The 17,600-nt window shown below is 43.4% G+C and overlaps 1 protein-coding gene across 4 annotated transcripts in view; it reads right to left on the bottom strand.

Annotated features, from left to right (window-relative positions):
- DCHS2 (dachsous cadherin-related 2) overlaps positions 1-13,376 on the bottom strand; it is a 265,813-nt gene extending 252,437 nt beyond the window's left edge. For 3 of the 4 annotated variants that reach the window (XR_002522266.2, XM_021938883.2, XM_021938884.2), the window contains exon 1: positions 10,905-13,152. Coding sequence is in view for 3 of the 4 variants with exons in the window: in XM_021938883.2 (XP_021794575.2) it covers positions 10,905-12,941 (2,037 nt within the window). In the remaining variant the exon portion in view is untranslated. Of the gene's footprint in view, positions 1-10,904 lie in introns of all 4 variants that reach the window. The other variant, XM_009207736.4, reaches the window with a different exon arrangement.
- Positions 13,377-17,600: the final 4,224 nt, after the last annotated feature.

Genomic DNA, 17,600 nt, shown 5'->3' with positions numbered 1-17,600 from the left:
ACAATGAAAAAGTATTCAATATCTGAATAACTAGAGAAATATGATACATTTACAAGACAAAAAACAATTAAAGAAGACAAACGCAGATGACACCAATGCTAGAATTCACAGATAACTTTAAAGCAGCTATTATAGTTATATGAGGTAAAGGAAGACACTCTTGTAATGAATGAAAAGATAGATAATATCAGCAAAGAAACAGAAACTATAAGACAGAATAAAATGAAAATTGTATAAGTGAAAAACATCAGTTAAAAAAGTGTTAGAAGGGCTTAACAGCAGGATGGTGATGAAGAACATGACAGTGAATTTGAAAATAATACAAGCTATCTGATCTGAAGAATAGAAAAGAAAATTATTGAAAAGAAAAATGAACAGAGCCTCAAGGCCTCAGATCTAAAGGTCTAACATATGTATATTTGGAATCTCAGAAAGAGAGAAAAGAAAGAATAGAGCAGAAAAAAATATTTTAAAATAAAGAAAAAGCACTCTCTAGAAAGATTCCTGTTTGCACATGGAATAAGCTTTCTCATTTAAAAAAAAGTTTTCTTCACAAGTAACAGACAAATGTAACTGTACTTCAGATGTTAAAACACATTTAGAGAAATAATGATAAAGTAGCCTTAAGATATTATGAATTTAGATTAGAGCACAGTTGTACTCCTCTATATAAATGGCAAATCTAAATACTACTTTGTTCCAAAAAAATTATCTTTCTTTTAAAATCTACTAAGATTCAAGACTCAAGGTAAACTTATTAAATTCATTTTGTGGTATTAAGAGTATGCTGTGATATATGTAGAATCTACATGTTTAATGCCAGCAAGCAAATTACCTCTAATACCATCAAACATTAATTTATAAATTGGCATCCCTGTCACCTCTCTTCTTTATGCTGGATGCTGATAGAGGCAGTGGGAGTGAAACAGACATAAGCATGACAATTAGATTCTACACAAGAAAAATGCCATATAAAAATTCTTGTAAGATGAGTACAGGAAATATATCTGCCAGCACTGAAATATTGTGTTCTTGTTTATACACAGTGTAACAGAACAGCCTTTGTATTATTTTTAACTGTTCATACTTAAAATAATCTATACTTCAAAGAAGAGTAAACAGTGCATAAGCTTAGATTGCTCTTTACCTCATAATTTGGTTCTTGTATGGTGGATATTCTTAGGACCAGACAAGTCAATCTCTAAATAAACGTTAACTTCCTTGGTGTTTCCAAATGTAGAAATAAAGATGAACATACAACATGAGGAGTTTCTAACTAAACAATTGTTAAAAATCAAATCGTATTTAAGGCCATATACGGTAAGGCTAAAAATAATATTTAATCTCTTGAAATCATATTCATAACAATTGCTAATTCTACACAGTTAATTGAAATGAAGAACAAAGGAAATTTCAGAATAATCTGAACAAAAGAGCTTTGAAAGTTGGAGGATGGTTTGTCGTATTGAACAGAATTTTTAGATTAACTGTCATCAGTAATGAAGCCAATCTAAAATTGCCAAGTTCTATTTTGTTCTTTCTTCTTAGCTATTCTCATGAAAGTGAAGTTCTACTACAGATCTTCCCTGCCTTTTGCCATAATACATTTTTCAAAAGCATGAAGGGGATGGCATTTTCTAATCTGAGAATTTAGTATGAAATAAATCAACAGTGTCATCAAAGCAAGTATTCAATAATTACAAATTATTATAATCATTTAAAATAGAAAATAAAGATTTTAATTTTTATAAAGCATGCATAAACAATTTACTTGATTGCATGAAGGACTATCAATATATCTAGTACACATACAATACAAATCAATTCAACCGAAAAAAGTTTTACATTAATATTCTTTTTAAAATTTATTTTCTTGAAATAGAGATAGGGTTTTGCTATGTAGCCCAGGCTGACCTCAAACTCCTGGCCTCAAGCACTCCCTGACATAGGCCTCCCAAAGTGCTGAGATTACAGGCATGAGCCACTGCCTGACCTAATATTCTAATTATAATAATATGTTAACAATTATTTTAATAATGTTTCCTTTAATATGCAAAAGAACTTTTAAGGAAATATTTATGTTGTTCAGCTTTCTTAAAAGTGATACACAAAAAATTTTTAACTGATGTCCCTTTTTGTTCGTAAATTTTGTACAATAAATAAAATTATTTGAAATCATTCAATGACTTGACTTTATAATTAGCTCCATGCTCAAAGTAGTATGTATTAATAAATGTTTGTTGAAGGACACTGCTAATGATACTGCCCCTCTTTACTCAAATTAAAGGGAAACTCAAAGCATCTCCTTTTTATCTCCACCCCACTTCAACCTCCAAATAGGAAGAAGAAGCTCACAGGATAATCAATTTTTTAAAAAATGAAGACGACACAAGTCAGTCATAATACTAGGAAGTTAATATCTTTCTCTTTCACTTGAATCATTTATATCTCAGGAAATTAGAGCTAAAAGACTAACTGCACCCCTTTCTTAGGAAATATCCTATACTTTGGGAGGCCAGAGAAGCACCCAGGGTAATGAAATCCATGGGACAGGCAAGCATGACCAGGGAGGAACTGTGGAGAGTGCCAGATAATAGGCTACTCAGGCTGTCCTAGTCTTTAAGCCCACAAGGCCAAAGTATCCTCAAGGCTCACAAGGATCCTGTTTAGCTGTCCAATGCAGGAAGCTGACTGAATTTGGGATGGAAGCCCTGATTCATTCATTCAATATTAATTAGAACAATGGTTTTCCTAGAGTATCTATTGAGATCATATCTTTAGCCATTTAACTTGACTAGCCATAGGAAATTTTAAAAGAAAGAACTGACTTTTATTTTATTTTATTATTTTATTTTATTTTATTGGAGACAGAGTCTTGGCCCCATCACCCAGGCTGGGGTGCAGTGGTGCAATCATGGCTCACTGCAGCCTTGACCTCCTAGGCTCAACTGATCCTCCTATCTCAGCCTCCCAAGTAGCTGGGACTACAGGTGCACATCACCACACTTGGTTAATTTTTGTATTTTTTGCAGAGGTTTTGCTCTGTTGCCCAGGGTGGTCTCAAACTCCCGGGCTCAAGCTATCCATCCACCTCAGCCTCCCAAAGTGCTGGGATTACAGGCAAGAACCACCATGCCCAGCCTGACATTTTTTTCTCACTCCCTCTTAGCTCCATAGTTTAATCACACTTAAGTGAAATTACACATAATGGCAAACTTTCCTGGGAGTTTACCATGTGCCAGGCAGTGCTCTGTGTCCTGGATATGCATCATCTCACTTAATCTCCACAATAACCCTACCAGGTGAATCCCATTATCATCCCTATTTTATGCATGACAAAATTGAGACTTACAAAGGTTTAGGAATTTACTAGAGGTTAAGCTATTAAGTAGCAGAGCTAAAATTTAAACTCGGGTCTGTTTCACTCTGCAGTGCAAGCTTTTATTCATGGGATTACTCTTCTTCTATTCAAATGAAGGACACCTGGAAATAATGAAAACGAGCAAACCTCTCCTATCTTCTCTACCAAAGAGCTTTCACACACTTCATCAGTAGACTCTGAGATCTGCATGTTTATGGGAAAGTGATAAAGCCTGAAATGAAGGTAACAGCCTGGGCTGTTTAAAAGGAAATTCAAAACAGAATTATTGAGAAAGGAAGACATAATGCCTTACTGCACAGACATGGTAGGATTAGTATGCCCAAAAACCATCCAGTAAAAAGTAAGAGTAGCAAAATGATTTAAACAATAATCAAGACTAAGACACTTTTGCCTGTTCAATGGAATATACTATTTTGATTGATTCAACCATTTCTTCTCATATGAAACATATTCGTTAACGGCTTCCATCAATTACAGTGTATAACATTAAGAAATGAGCAAAAATAAATTCCATATGTAATTTCTTACACTTTAGCAGCTAAATTTTTTTCACAACTTCTTGACACTAACATATGAGAAAGAAGGCCACTTTTCCTCACGAACTAAAACAGAATACTGAGTCCATCATCAAGAGACATCGGACATTGAAAAAGATAGCAGCACAGGTTTCCAGAACTCTTCTTTGAGTAGGAAAGGCCTGGGGAAAAAAATGGGCCAACCGGTAGCAGATATCAACTCCTACAGGACATTGAGGAAAGAAGTGAGCAAAAAAGACCTCACATACTTAGTTTTTAAATATCACAAACTATGAGAGAGTCACATTATATGCTAAGAGAAGATGTAAGTATAGAGGTAGAGGTAAAAGATAAAAGAGAAATGGAGTGATTGAGAATTCATGTCAAAGAAGATGGGAGAGGGGATTGTTGGATGGATGGATAGATGGATGGGAGAATATGAATGGGTGAGTTTGATTTGGACAAAGAAGAATCACCTAGTTCCTAGGGATTGGATGGTGCATCTACAAAAAAGCCTTATGGTGGCAGGCAAAAACACTAGCAAGTTTTCAACTACTAGCCTCTACTGAATAGGAAGCATAGTTACCTGTAAAGAGTAAAGGCAGCAGTCTATGATGCTTAAAGCAAACGAGGTTGTGGGAGAGATGCTGAGAGGAATACAACAAAATTACTCAACAGAGTTGAGGGCCTGACTGATACCAAAATACCATACTTAAATTCTACTCTAAGTAAACTCTATTATCACTTGGAATTACTCCAGCGGTCCCCTGTGGTCTGAGCGTTTCAGAGAGTGTGAGAGGCAGGGGGAGATATAGTTGGAGAGATCTACTGTTAGTGATATGTATGCAAGTATGAAAGAGGAAGGGTTAGTTTGGTGCATAGAATTACAACTGAACAGAGAAGGAACTAAAGCAAGGTGGGGGGTGATATACAAGAAGAGAAAAGAAAGAGCAAGGGGTCTAGAAAAAATCTAGATCAAAAAATAAATGCAAACCAAATCAAAGGCTGAGAAAGCGGAAAGGCTGGCAAGCTGTGATCAGAGACTGAGTTGAGACATAAGAGGTGGGGTTGTTCTAAATGATTCCAGATTACAGGGATGACTGTAGGATAGAGTTCCTAGAGAGGAAATAACAATAAGGACATCAAAACCGGGTCAATTGAAGAAACGTGAGACCAAATTGCCTGGATGACAAGAGTTACAATGGGGACAACAATGACTAAAACAGGCTGCCAATGTCCTCACTGCACATGGGGACTGACCAGATGGTCCATAGGAAACAGGAAGAAGAGGGGAGAGAAACAGTCAGATCCAAATAATGAGTGCCTTAATGCCTGGGACTGTGGCACGGGAGGCTGAATATCTCAGAAGCCGTGCTGAGGAGCTCAGAAAATGGAGTAAGATGCCAACCATCTCTCTGGGTTGTAGTCCTTGAGGCTCAGGAATACAAGCACATAGCATTATCATCACAGAGACCTTCCCCCCAACATCATATGAGTCGCAAGACCCTCGTCCCAGCAGCGTCCTTAGCCATTAACTCTTCTCTCATTAGCCTCACTGTCACTTTCACAGCTTTAAGTATCACCTCCACATGAGTAACTTCCAAGTTTATGTCTCTAACCTTACACTCTCTCCTGTTAGCAGTTCTGAAGCTCTAAATAGCCTTCAAGATGTATTTTCCTAGACTACTGGCCATTAATTCACACTCAAATCAAAAACTCAAGAAGGCCAGCATGTTTCCCCCAGAACTCTCAGCTCCAGTTTTTCCTATTTTTCCCACTAATCCAGATGGAAAACATGGTGCCATTTTTTACTCCTTCCACCACTTTCTTACTCACATCTATACAAGTTGCACCAGTTATTCCTTTGTGATGCCTCTAAGGCCATCCTTCCTCTTACGCTTCACTACCATTCCCCTAATTCAGGCCCACATAGCTGAATATGTGTTATTACAAGAGACTCTGAACTTTCCTACCTGATTTCCCTCCTTGCTTCTTTCTAGTTTTTCTACTAATTTAAGATAACTCCTCCTAAAATGTTACTTTTCACATGTCAAGCTCTATTCACAAACCTCCCATATCTCCCATGTATTTCCATAATAATAAAGACCAAACTCTTTGCTCAAACACTGACATCTCCCATGTCTCCAAAACGGCCTCCCATTACTTCACTACAAGAAGCAGACACACCGTGATTATTCCAATTCCTCCTATCCCCATGGATTACATAGATTTTCAATTAATTCATATTTACGATTACATTTACCTGATCTACATTCACTACAAAGCACGTATTTCGATTAAATGAAGATTTTAATTCAGTAAGATTCAAATAACCTGGCATTTGTAAAAATGATTTAGCATAATTTTCCTAATGGGCTCTGAAAATATAAATCACTTCCACAGTTGATCACTTGTAATTTATAGTTTAACAGGTGAAGGGACCATTGATAGACGTCTGGAGTTTAGTTGTTAGTGAAATCAATTTATTGTAAGATTTCAATCCTCAAAGAAGGAAGGTCTTACTGATCACAACTTTCTGAAGTCCATCCTAAGTGGTTCTCTTTTGGAGAAGATCATACCCAGAAATGCATTACACATTCCTACATAGACACAAAATGTTCAGCTACAGTGGAATGCATCCATGACAGGTTGTAAATAAAAATATATATAACAGAGAATCCCTGATCTACTGAATAAAGAAAACTTTCCCACCTATAAAGCTCTACATACCACTTTCTACCATGAAATACTAGTTATCTCCAATCCTTACATCCATGTGGTGTTATGAACTTTTTTTTAATGAACTGCTGGAAATATACAGGAAGAGATTATAGAAAGGCAAGGAGTGAGGGGAAGAGAGTGAGAGGGAATGCCTCTACCACAATGAGTGTGGGGTGGCACAAGAGAAAAAAAGAAAAAGAGGAATTGTCAGGAGAGAGGCAGAATGTAAGGAGATAATGGGCAGTGAAAAAGATGCATGCAAGAAAGAGGAAGTGGTCAGCAGTCCAAAATGCTTCAGAGAGCATGAGGAAGGTTATGACTAAGAAAAGCCCACTGGATTTGAAAGAAACATAGATACACGCCTCTTGAGAGGCAGAATTTAGTACAGTGATGGGGGAAGGTCAGAACACATGGAGAAGGGGTGATCAGCAAGTGGGAGCCAAGCACATGTCATTCATTCACAAGGACTGACAGAGAAGGGAAGGAGATGGAGCACACAGCACTATAAGCTCTGCTAGCAAGCACCTTGCCTGTTTTGCTCGTTGCTGTCCCCAGCACCAAGAACAGTTCCTGGCATGTAATAGATACTCAGTAAGTATTTGTTGGTTGGATATTGTTGAACTCAATCAATGTTATTGAATTCAATGAATATTGTTGTTTAGATAAATAAATGAATTAATGAATAAATATAGTACTTGTATTTGAGGGAGTATGAAAGAATACTCTTCATGGTATCACATGTAATTCAGGTCTCAATGCTGGAGTTATACTTAGTACAGACTAAGATCTGGTTATAAGATAAAAGCTGTGAATGCAGCTAACATCAGACTTAGTGTAGGGTGGACGATGGAGATCTTGTCTAGAGGTTGAAGTTAATCTTTTTGACAATTATCTGAGCAAAAATGGAATCTTTCAGACCAAACATGAGAACTGAAGGAAAACCTCTGGGTGTCTGCAGAGTGGAATTCCCTCTCTGCCTCGACCAAGAAGGCAGCAAGAGATTGAAAGGAACTCCTGAGGGGTGGATTGTTAAGAAGAGGCTCTCCACCTAAGACAGACAGGGACCGAGTTATTAGGAAGTTCAGATGAGTACGTACAATGTTGTAAAAACCTTTTGCAGCTAGAGGTTATCTATCTCAGTTTGCTAATGGTTCTTGTCCTCTGCATTAATTCCCTCAGTTCTGTCTCATGCTTAAAGTCTTTGAAAGGTCTCCTCTGGGCATAAGAATATAAGAGTTCAGCCAGCACTCAGAGAGGGGAGGGTGGCCAGCACCATGGTGCCAGCAGGAGCAGCAACTAGAGTGGAAGGACCCCAAACACTGGGGATGTGGAGTAACCACTAAGACAACTTGAAGTTTAAGGGTTTGTTTTTATCAGATGACATGGTATTATCTTACAGGAAATCTAGGAAAGATTTTGTTTTTCCTGTATTTCATTTTGTTTTTGTTTATTTTTGACAAAGGCAACTTGAGCAGATATAAGCTATAAAGGAGGAAAACTTCTAGATAGCAACAGAAAGAAGGTACAGTTATAAGGAATGTATGTGATGTCATTAACAAAACCCTGGAACACAGGAGGGGTCATGAGATTCAAAGGCAAGGTGGAGGAGATGGTTTTTGCAAAGTGGTATAAAGAAAGATTGAGAGGGTAGAAAGAAGGAAGACGCTTCTTTGAATCTCTTATGGAAATTTGGGGGGTAAGTCAGCTACAGGCGTATGGAACACAGGAAGTTCATATAGCTGCCTTGGAGACGCCACCAGAGAACCCAGTGACTAAGAAGCTTTTGCAAATCTCGAGGGGCTAGATGGCTGGAATTTCCAGAAATTCCAGTCAGCACAATTTAATGCTGTCTGCAGCAATACTTGGCAACCTGGAAAGGTTTGTTGCAATTGTTGGAGGTGCAGTCCTACATGTAAGCCAAGCTCAGCTCACCATAATGGATCTGCCACATAGGCAGTCATAACAATGGGATAAACTCACACCTCATAGAAGAATCATCTCACGATGATAGAAACAACTCTAAAGACAGGCTTTAATCAAAACAGTCATAATGAATCCACCCTGCTTATTTTCCTTCCAATGGAGCCAAGTTGTACTATTCATACCAAGATCTTCAGGGAGTTCTAGGTGGAAGGAATCTTAGAAGTCATCTAGTCCAACCTGGCACCTATTATGACTTTCATTTTTAGAAATCCATGGAAGAAACTATCAGTGGGCACTGGCATACCCGGCTCCTCTACATTTCTCCGCCTCCTGTGCAGTACGTCTGAGGCTGCATGGCTGAGCCCTGGCTAATGTGACATTGGTGGAATTCGTGTAAGTCACTCCCAGGCCTGGCTGTCTCACACGGAGGAGAAACAGCCAAGTTGCATCACATCAGACTCTGCTTGAGAGAGAAATATACTTTGATAATGTTAGTCACTAATATTTGTGGATTTGTCTGTTTTGTCAGCAAGCATTAATTCATATCAAGCCACTTTTTAATAATCTAGCAACTCAGAGCTGTCAATCACTGTAAAGAAAGGGATGGAGATTATTATCACCCATATACCCAAAAGATTAAAATGGTGGAAGCAGTCATGAAACCCATTTTTACTTTGCAGTAGCACCTCACTTATCTGAAGGTTATTATTTGAGACATAACTTGCAAAGCTAAAACCTGAACTCCCTAACTGAGAACCAGAAAGTAAGCAGCAAACATCTTAAAACAACTCAGGGTGAGAGCAAAATAAAGCTTTAGAGTTTCATTCCCTGGTAAGCTCTTCAGGCTAGATTTATTTACTCAAGTTATTTCAGAGTAAATAAATCAATCTTGGAAATTTGATTATCTCCTATCAAATAAGAAATAGGAAATTGGCCAGGCACGGTGGCTTATGCCTGTAATCCCAGCACTGTGGGAGGCTGAGGTGGTAGTACAACTTGAGCCCGGAGTTCGAGACCAGCCTGGGGAACATGGCTAGACCTCATCTCTACAAATTATTTAAAAATTAGCCAGCCATGTTGGTGCATGCCTGTGCTCGCAGCTACTTGGGAGACTGAGGTGGGAGAATCAATTTACCCTGTGAGGTCCAGGCTGCAGTGAGCCATGATTGTGCCACTGTACTCCATTTTGGGCCACAAAGCGAGAGCTTGTCTCAAAAAAATAAAATAAAAAATAAACAAATAGGAAATTGGAAGCAAAAAAAAAAAAAGGAATGGCCTGGAAAGGGGCAAAACATGCCATTCTGATAGTGAAGGAGAGATCAGGAAACCCGTAAAAGGCAACACACCCAAATCAAAAAGCAGTGTACGGTGCTCCATTTTATAAAGGATAATTGAGCCCCGCTGCCCTTCAGAGTCCTGAAAGCATCATGGAAGGAGCTCAGCTCACACCTGATGTTAACTAATAAAGATGACTTCAGTCTTCCTCCAACCTTTGTAAGCTTCGAAGGAAGGTAGGAAAACATGTAAGAAGTCTCTGGAAATGGTAACTCAAAACAGTGTCTGTGTATACAGACATACACTTGGTCATTTGAAAAATTCACTTATGAGAGCTATCTTATTCCCTAGGTTGCCTCATAAAGCTGTTAAATTATATATATATATCAGACATTACTGGGTGTGGTGGCTCACCCCTGTAATCCCAGCACTTTGGGAGGCTGAGGAGGGTGGATCACCTGAGGTCAGGGGTTGGAGACCAACCTGGCAAACATGGTGAAACCCCATCTCTACTAACAAAAATACAAAAATTAGCCAGGCATGGTGGCAGGCAGGAGAATTCCTTGAGCCTGGGAAAAGGAGGTTGCAGTGAGCTGAGATTGAACCACTGCACTCCAGCCTGGGCAACAGAGTGAGACTCAGTCTGAAAAAAAATAAATAAATAAAAATAAATATATATATATATATATATATATGCGTGTGTGTGTGTGTGTGTATACATATATTTATATGATATGATGTGAGACATTGCCAATTGGAAGAGGTCTGATTTAGAATGGGTGGTTCCTCCTCAACATATTTAGGTGCACACATCCAGCATGAAAGAAATCAGGTTTCAATAAGATAAATCAAGATCTAAAAGTCAAGTTAAGTCGAAAGGACCTTAGAGATCATGTAGCCAAGACCTGTCAAAAAAAGTTAGGTGACTAGAGGGCATCATTCATCTCACTATAGAGACGGAACTACAGCCAGTCTTGTATTTGAGAGCCGGAATATTTTCCTCCACATCACAATTTCCTAGGCCAACTCACAACCCTCTCCATGCCTTCCCAAGCCTTCAGATTGGCCCACAGGCCTGATGAACTCACCTGCAGAAAGCAGTGTCCAACCGGGGCATGTTCTGCAATGGTGGCATTGTACACCTGCCTCCAGAAGATGGGTTCATTATCATTCACATCATCCACGGTGATGCTCACCAGGCAGGTGGCAGAGAGCGGGGGCTCTCCGAGGTCCCGGGCCACCACTCTCAGCTCCACCGCCTCCTGGACCTCTCGGTCTAGAGTCCGGATAGTGCTGATCACACCGCTTTCGGGATCAATGGCGAAAGATGGTCCACACTCGGCGGCGGGCAGAGCCTCTGGATTGCAGGGAGCTGAGAGTTGGACTAGTGTGTAGCGCAGCCAGGCGTGCTCAGTGCCTGCCTCGTCAGCATCGGAGGCGCTGACCCACATGACTACAGTGCCGGGGGCCGCAGCCTCGGACACTGAGGCCTTGTAATGCTGTTGGCTGAAGAGAGGTGGTTGGTCATTGAGGTCAGCGACCCAGAGCAGCAGCGTTTCCTCCGTGCTCAGCGGCGGGGACCCCGCGTCCGTGGCCACCAGTAGTAACTCATACAGATCGCGGCTCTCTCTGTCCAGGGGCCCCTCGACGCAAAGGAAAAATACCCCTGGGGGGCCGCCGGGCCGCAACGCGAAGGTTCCCTCTCCGCCTTCCAAGGACAGCGAGATGCTCCGGTCTCCAAGACCCACACTAAGCTCCCCGGTGGCCTCATCTTCTTTCTCCCTGTCACGGTCCGCATCAGACACCGAGACGCGAGCCACGTAGTCGCCCGGTCGGGCGCCTTCGGAGACACAGGCGAGGCCTCCCTCTGTGAGAAAGAGCACGTGAATTGCTGGCCGGTTGTCATTCACGTCCAGCACGGCGATGGACACGCGCACTGTGGCAACCTCAGGTTCGGCACCTCCATCGCGGGCCTCCACCACCAGCTGGTGCCAGGCCTGAGCCTCGCGGTCCAGAGGTCTCCGCAATCGCACCACGCCACTCAGCTCCTCTACGGCGAAGTAGGCCGCGTCGCCCAGTGCCCCGCCCCCGCTACCCGCCCCGGGCACTTGCCGGGCGCGGATGCTGTAGCGCACGAAGCCATTGGGCCCCAGGTCGCGGTCGGTGGCGCGCACGCGGCAGACCTCGGCGCCCGGCTGGGCGTCCTCGCGCACCGCTGCGCGGTACTCGTCCTGCTCAAAGACCGGTGGGTTGTCGTTTTCATCCAGCACGCGCAGCTCCACGCTCAGGCTGCCGGTGCGCCGCGGGCGGCCGCCGTCCCATGCCTCGATCTGCAGCCGGTGCGCCGCAGCCTCCTCTCGGTCCAAGCGCCGCAGCAGCACCAGGTCTAGAGGCTCCAGGGGCGATGAGGAGCCCGGCAAAAGCGGTGACGGTAGTGGCCCCGGAGTCCCGTAGCGCAACTCGAAGAATGGGCCTGCGGGGTCATTGAGCGGGTCGGACGGTTGCACCAGGGTGTAGCCCTGAGTGCTGAACAGTCCGTCGTCGGGGTCATGGGCACCTGGCAGGCGGAAGGCGGTCCCTGGCGGGCTGAGCTCGGAGACGTCGAGTTGCAGGGAGTCGAACGGAAAGCGGGGCGAGTGGTCATTCACGTCGTTGACGCGAATCTCCACCTGCACCACAGCGCCCAGCAGCGTGGCGGCCACGAAGCTGTAGTGGTCCCGCCGCTCGCGGTCCAGGCGCCGCGCGGTGCGGATGATGCCGGTGTCCGGGTGCACGTGGAAGTCGTCCAGCAGCGGGGAGTCATCCGAGTCCTCGGACAGAAAGAAGCCGCTCCCCTCCTGCTGCTGCGCAGCCGGCAGCCCGGCGCGGATGTCACCGACCAGCGTGTCAGGGGGTAGCCCCTCATCTACGGAAAGGGTGAGGTTGAACAACTGGGCAGATGAGCCCGAGGCCGCCCACAGCCACACGTGCACCGAGAGCCAGAGCAGGGAGCGCTGCGTCCTGGCGCTGCTGCTGCCTGACCGCCCATGGGGTGTATCTCTCCTCCCGGGGAACAGAAGGCGCTTCCCGACGGGAGCCCCCCGCTGCTGACGCCCCTCGCCCGTCTTCCGCCCACAAGGGCTCATTTCTCCGCCAGCTCCTTGAGAAGGCTCTCGAGTAACTGCCAGCTTGTGGCGGGATCGCAGAAAAATCCAGGAGCCTCTACAGTGTCTGAGCCAGAGAAGAAAAGACTTTGTTTGGCAAACAAACCGACGGACCCAGGAATTCCCGAGGTTACATCTGCAACTGGTGAAAGCGTCCTCTGCCTGCAGCTCACGCAGACAGGGAAGCTCTAGCTGCCTCTGCCGCGGCAGCCACCTCTTCTGCCCCTGGATTTCCTTAAACGAGTCTCATCTCTTTTTCTCTCTCCTTTTATTCCTTTTACATCTGTTCCTTGTTCTACTCGGCTGGTTGTTCCCCCTGGTAAAGTCAGGTGCATTATTTCTTTTGCCAAAAAGGAGGAGATTATTTGAAGCGCGCACACACAAGGAGAGGATGGGGATCGGGCCGGAGTAGGGGGTGGAGTAAGGGCGGGGAGGCTGGGAGTTAGGGCGCTGGGGAGGAGGGAGGGAGGCAGAGAGAGGGGAAAGGAGGGCTGCGGCCCTGTCCGCTGCTCCGGGGGCGGGGCGGCTGTTCCCCGCGGCGTCTCCGGGCGCCAGGGACCGCGCGACTCCTGCACCGACCCAGCCTCCTCCGCCTCCCTTCCCCTCCCCGCCGTGTGACGCGGCGCACACGAGGGCAAACTCCAACCTGCGAGCCGCGCTCTGCATCAGGGCGGAAGAGGAGCAAATGCAAAAGCACTGGGAGACGTGCTCCGCGGGGCGGGTGGGGGACGTGCAGGCGGGGCATCTGCCTGGGCTTAGCTTGCCAAGTGATGATGGGTGCGGGGAGGTTAGGGGAGCGGCGTCTCCGCGGCCTCCCCCTCAACCCCCTTGACCGTCCCTCAGCAGGCCTGACGCTTGGCTCGCGCTCAGCTGAGAAGGTAGGGGTTATCGTCACTTTGGGGTGCCAAACTTGTGTTCTCCATTTGGCGAGAGGGACTCCCGTCCGCAGCGGAAGGACAGATGGAGTCAAAGGCCGATGCACAGCTGGGGCCAGGATGGCTGCAAAGGGGAGAAGGCGGAACTTGGAAAAACCTTCCAGAAAACCCGAGAAATCTGTGGCACACATGGTGCAAACCACACTTTATTATGCCGCGCTACTACTCAGCGACGTGTGAGCCTCTAGTCACTCCCCTCTGCCACCAGGAATGACGACAATATATACGCCCTGAGAACGCTTTTTCTACATTCAGCGCCATCATAACACTTCCAGGATGTTTGACGATGCTGACTGATGAGCAGAAAGCCCCGATGGCTGGCACGCCGCAAGCCCTCAGCGCTCCACCACCACCCCTAGGCAAGGAAGTTTGCAAGCAGGACCACTCTACAGATACCACTTTCAAAACTCGCTTCTGTCTGAGCCGAACGCAAATGCCAATAAATGGCCATAGTCGCAGATTTCCCTTCAGTTAACCATAATAATTGGTAGAAACCGATCAATGACCTCTAATAAAGCATGCGTGAGAAAGGACTCTCTGGACTCAAGAATGGCTGGCCATATTTAGCAAATGGTTTCTGCAATTTTGCATTTGAGCCAGATAGAAGAATTAATTTCCTAGATACTGTTTCTCTCCTTTAGGGAGGACCAAAAGCCCTGCATAGTGGTTTCTTGCAGCAACAATAAAATGCCTTTTTTAATGTGCAATAGAGTTATATATAATTGCTAATCCACAGCCACACCGTTATCTCTACCTGTGACCAAATAACAATAAAATAATTGACTTTGTAGCAGATATGTTGCTGTAAATGGGGACATTATTAAAATAGTTTTAATGGTTAAACTCTAACCATTAAAGAGATTTGTTATATCCTTAGAGTCTTTTAATCTTCAGTCTGCATTCGCACCCTAACTAGTCCCTCACCCTCCACTCTTGCCCTTGTATAAGTAATTCTTTTTTGTTTTTGCTATTGTTGTTGTTGTTGTTGCTGCTGTTGTTTTCTGAGTCAGGATCTCACTCTGTTATCCAGGCTGGAGTGCAGTGGCACAATCATGGCTCACTGCAACCTCTGTCTCCTGGAATCAAGTGATTCCATCACCTCAGCTTCCAGAGTAGCTGGGACTATAGGTGCTCATCACTATACCTGGTAAATTTTTATTTTATTTTATTAATTTGTTTATTTTTTGTAGAGATGAGGTCTCACTATATTGCCCAGGCTGGTCTCAAACTCCTGGGGCCAAACAATCCTCCTGCCTAGGCCTCCCAAAGTGCTGGGATTACAGCTTGAGCCACAGCAATCGGCCTATAAGTAATTCTTGAACAAGCATCTGGATTAATGTTTTTAAAGTTGTCTCAAATCATATTACCCCCTGCTTAGAACCTGAAACGACTCCACTATACTTAGATTATAATTCAGACTCCTTCAATCAAAGTCCTTTTAATAGTACAGGATCCTATCCATCTTTCTGACCTTGCCTCATACCACCACTCTGGACTCGGCCATCTGCCTTCTTTTTGATCTTGTACCCCTGAATTGTTAGAACTTCCCATGCCTCGGAGTTCTTTTTTCTGCTTTGGAAAGATCTAGCTCGTTCTCATTCAGGTCTCAACTCCAATGCCCTCTGTTAGGAAAGATCTTCCCTAATCACCCTGCCTCAGATAGCCTTTCCACTATAAACCCTATATCCTTTCAGTATATTTCATTCACAGCACCTATCAGCATCTGAAATCAACTTGCTTTTTTCATCTGTTTATTAGATTATCACAACCTCAAAACCCTCATTCTGCTTTATCTCAGCACCTAGAACAGTACCTAGCATGTAGTGTGTCTCTATTTACTACATATGTGTTGGACAGATGGTTGGCTGAACCTATGGGTAAGTGAATGGATTTGTCTGTTAAAGTAGAAGTTTGAAGCCATAACCAAGAATGAATTGGCCATGAGAATCTTCACTGTGATGAATTCTATCTTTGCAATCTTACTCATCTTAATTATTTCATAGGGCTTCTTCAACTTATTTTTCAGCCTCATCAACTTACTTTGTAAACCATTGTATGAGTCTGTTCTTGCATTGCTATAAAGAACCTGAGACTGGGTAATTTATAAAGAAAAAAAGTTTAATTGGCTCATGGTTCTGCAAGCTGTACAGGAAGCATGGCAGGATCAGCTTCTGGGGAGGCCTCAGGAAAGTTACAGTCATAGCAGAAAGCAAAGGGGAAGCAGGCAGGAGGAAGAAAATGAATGGGGAGATGCTATACACTTTTAAGCAAACACATCTCATAAGAATTCACTCACTATCATGAGGACAGCATCAGGGGATGGTGCTAAACCATTCATGAGAAACTGCCTCATGAACCAGTCACCTCCCACCAGGTCCCACCTTTAACACTGGGGATTACCATTCAACATGAGATTTGGGTGGGGACACAGATCCAAACCATATCAACCATATTGTTAACAAATATTTACTTGAGTCTAAAAATAAAGGAAAAGAAGCATCTTTTACTGCATCTTTCACTGACACATTCTTTGTAAACAGTGGTTTAGTTTAGAAACAGTGGAAAACAAATGGAAAATCAAGAACTTCAGACATCTATTTTCTCATTAGTTCTAAAGCTTTATATTTCAAGCATGTGCAATTCAAGGTCTCCTGTCCATTTCACAATTACCCTTCATTGAAAGTCCTGAATGTCCTTAACTATAGAATTAAGAATTCAATTTTGTAAAGTAAGAAAAATAAGAGCATTTCTCAGATATGTGAAAAATAATTTTAGATAATACAGAAGCCAACAGCCTGCAAGAAATAGGTCAAGGTCTGATCCTTATAAGGGAAGCATCATGGTGTAACTGGCCAGAGTTTTAGCTTTGAAGTTAGAAAACCCTTATTCTGCTCTATAATTTGGGGCAAGTTATTTAAATCTTAAGCCTTAGAGTTTTCTCCTTTCTAAATTGGGGATGATACATCTAATTTACAGGAATACCATGGGCCTTAAATGAGGCAATATATGTGGATTGGTACATAGAATGCATGTGGTAAATAGTAGTTTTCTTGCCTTCTGTTGTTTGTATGATGAAATGTTTTAGGAGTGAATTATTTTGGAATTCTCAGTAATATCAAACTCTGACTTCTTAGCCCCCCAGAGTGTGTGAAGGGGAAGGATATAAAATTCCCACTATCTAGCTGGATACAGTGGCTCACGCCTGTAATCCCAGCACTTTCAGAGGCCAAGGCAGGAGGATCGCTTGAGTCCAGGAAGGAAAAACCAGCCTGGGCAATGTGGCAAGACCCTCTCTCAACAAAAAAAATTAAAAATAGCCAGGCACGCTGATGCATACCTGTAGTCCCAGCTACTCAGGAGGCTGAGATGCCAGGATGGCTTGAACCCAAGATATTGAGCTGTGTCATTGCCACTCCAGCTTGGATGACAGAGTGAGAGCCCATCTCAAAAAAAAAAAAAAAAAAAAAAAAAAAAACAACCTCAAAACTCTCCAGTATTGTAAACAGAAACTTTGGACAAAAAGGCTCAAGGCATTTCTTCATTTTGTGCTATGCAGTTTAAGTAATACAGGAAGTCCATCTTCAGAAACATTTTCTCACAGACTGTAGGTAGCCCTCAGCTCTGTAATAATTTAAATAGTGTAGTTACTAAGTGCTCAAAGCAGTGTTCAAAGCACCTCACATCAACCTTTTAGGAAAGGAGTCAT

Source organism: Papio anubis, chromosome 3 (genome assembly GCF_008728515.1).
Source record: "Papio anubis isolate 15944 chromosome 3, Panubis1.0, whole genome shotgun sequence".
In the NCBI taxonomy this organism is placed as follows: domain Eukaryota; kingdom Metazoa; phylum Chordata; class Mammalia; order Primates; family Cercopithecidae; genus Papio; species Papio anubis.
Note: the sequence above shows the minus strand (reverse complement) of the source record. Positions and strands in the feature narration are given on the sequence as shown.